Consider the following 1,599-nt stretch of genomic DNA (forward strand, 5'->3'; position numbering starts at 1 on the left):
TGGGAAAATCTGCTATCAGGGTCCTCTTCAAAGTACTGAAGGGAAACAATGTCAGTCTAGAGATTAAGGTGCACCTGATTCAGGTCATAGTCGTCGCAATTACTTGCTATGCATCAGGAAGTTGGGCAATGACTAGGGATGATAGAAGAAGAATTGATACCTTTGAGCTGTGGTGCTAGAGAAGAATATTGAGTCTACCATGGACTGCTAAGAAAACAATCAGGTTCGTCCTAGAGAGAGTGAAACCAGGTTAGTTCTTGGAGGCAAGGACTCTAAACTTCATCTGACATACTTTGAACATGTTGCAAGAAGGGACCAGTCCTTGGAGAGGGACATCAAGCTTGAGAGGGTGGAGGGACAGCAGAAGAGAAAGACTCTTGATAAGATCAATAGATTGAGTCACTGGGTTAACAAGAGTATGTGCGTCAGAGACAATAATGTTGGCACATGATAGAACAGGGTTTAAGGCTGTTTACATAGGGTCACTATGAGTCATAAGCAACTCAACAGCACATAACAACAGCAACAACAATAATTTTATTTGCTGGTGAAATATATTACCTTTTGGATAGTGTCCTTAAAGGCTTGCTTAACTTGCTGGTTTCTCAGAGTGTATATGAATGGATTCATCATAGGAGCAACAGACGTATTGAGAATAGCCACTCCTTTGGTCAATGATGCCTTTTCTTTTGCTGATGGGTTGGCATACATGAAAATGCAGCTCCCATAAGAGATGGAAATGACAATCATGTGTGAGGAACAAGTGGAGAAAGCTTTTTTCCTTTGACTAGCAGAAGGAAGTTTCAGAATTGTCCTAATGATGAACATGTAAGACAGAACTATTAATGCCAAAGTGAAAAGTAGAATCACTATTGCAGAGTAAAAACCAATCACTTCTAGGAGCCATGTGTCTGAGCAGGACAGTTGTAGGAGAGGAAAGTAATCACAAGCAAAATGGTCAATGACATTGGAACCACAATAATCTAACTGGAGAAAAAGAATAACTGGTGGGAAGATATTTAAAAATCCTGTAAGCCATGCACAAAAGACAAGCAGCATACACACTCTCTTGCTCATGATGGTTGTATAATGTAGTGGTTTGCAGATGGCGACATAGCGATCATAGGACATGGCAGTTAAAAGGTAAAATTCTGTTATACCCATGAAAATGAAGAAAAACAGTTGAGCTGTACAATTATTGTATGAAATAGTTTTGTCTCTAGTAATGATTGTGCCAAGGAACCTAGGGATACAGACGGTTGTAAAGGATATTTCTAGTACAGAAAAATTCCTGAGGAAAAAATACATAGGAGTCTGTAGATGAGTGTCCACCAAAGTGAGAGTGATGATAGTCAAGTTTCCACTAACACTTAATATATAGGTTATCATTAAGAAAAGAAAAATTGCCACTTGAAGCTCTGGATCATCTGATAGCCCTAGAAGGATGAATTCTGTAGGTATTGTTCGATTTCTCATGGCTATTCTTTCCTTTTTTTCTCCTTTCCCTTTGAATCCTTACAGCAATAAAAAAAATAAAAAGAAAATGGAGATTAGTACAATATTTTTTAAGTAGCTATAATAATAAATAATAATGTAGAA

The 1,599-nt window shown here is 38.0% G+C and overlaps 1 protein-coding gene across 1 annotated transcript; it reads right to left on the reverse strand.

Annotated features, from left to right (window-relative positions):
• Positions 1-537: 537 nt before the first annotated feature.
• On the reverse strand, positions 538-1,476 carry LOC102863593 (olfactory receptor 6C3-like). Its single transcript, XM_006884006.1, has one exon. The coding sequence runs from the start codon at positions 1,474-1,476 to the stop codon at positions 538-540; it is 939 nt and encodes a 312-aa protein (XP_006884068.1).
• Between the last annotated feature and the right edge of the window lie 123 nt (positions 1,477-1,599).

This window comes from Elephantulus edwardii, unplaced genomic scaffold (genome assembly GCF_000299155.1).
Source record: "Elephantulus edwardii isolate Elephantulus edwardi_28Jun2011 unplaced genomic scaffold, EleEdw1.0 scaffold00030, whole genome shotgun sequence".
Classification (NCBI taxonomy): domain Eukaryota; kingdom Metazoa; phylum Chordata; class Mammalia; order Macroscelidea; family Macroscelididae; genus Elephantulus; species Elephantulus edwardii.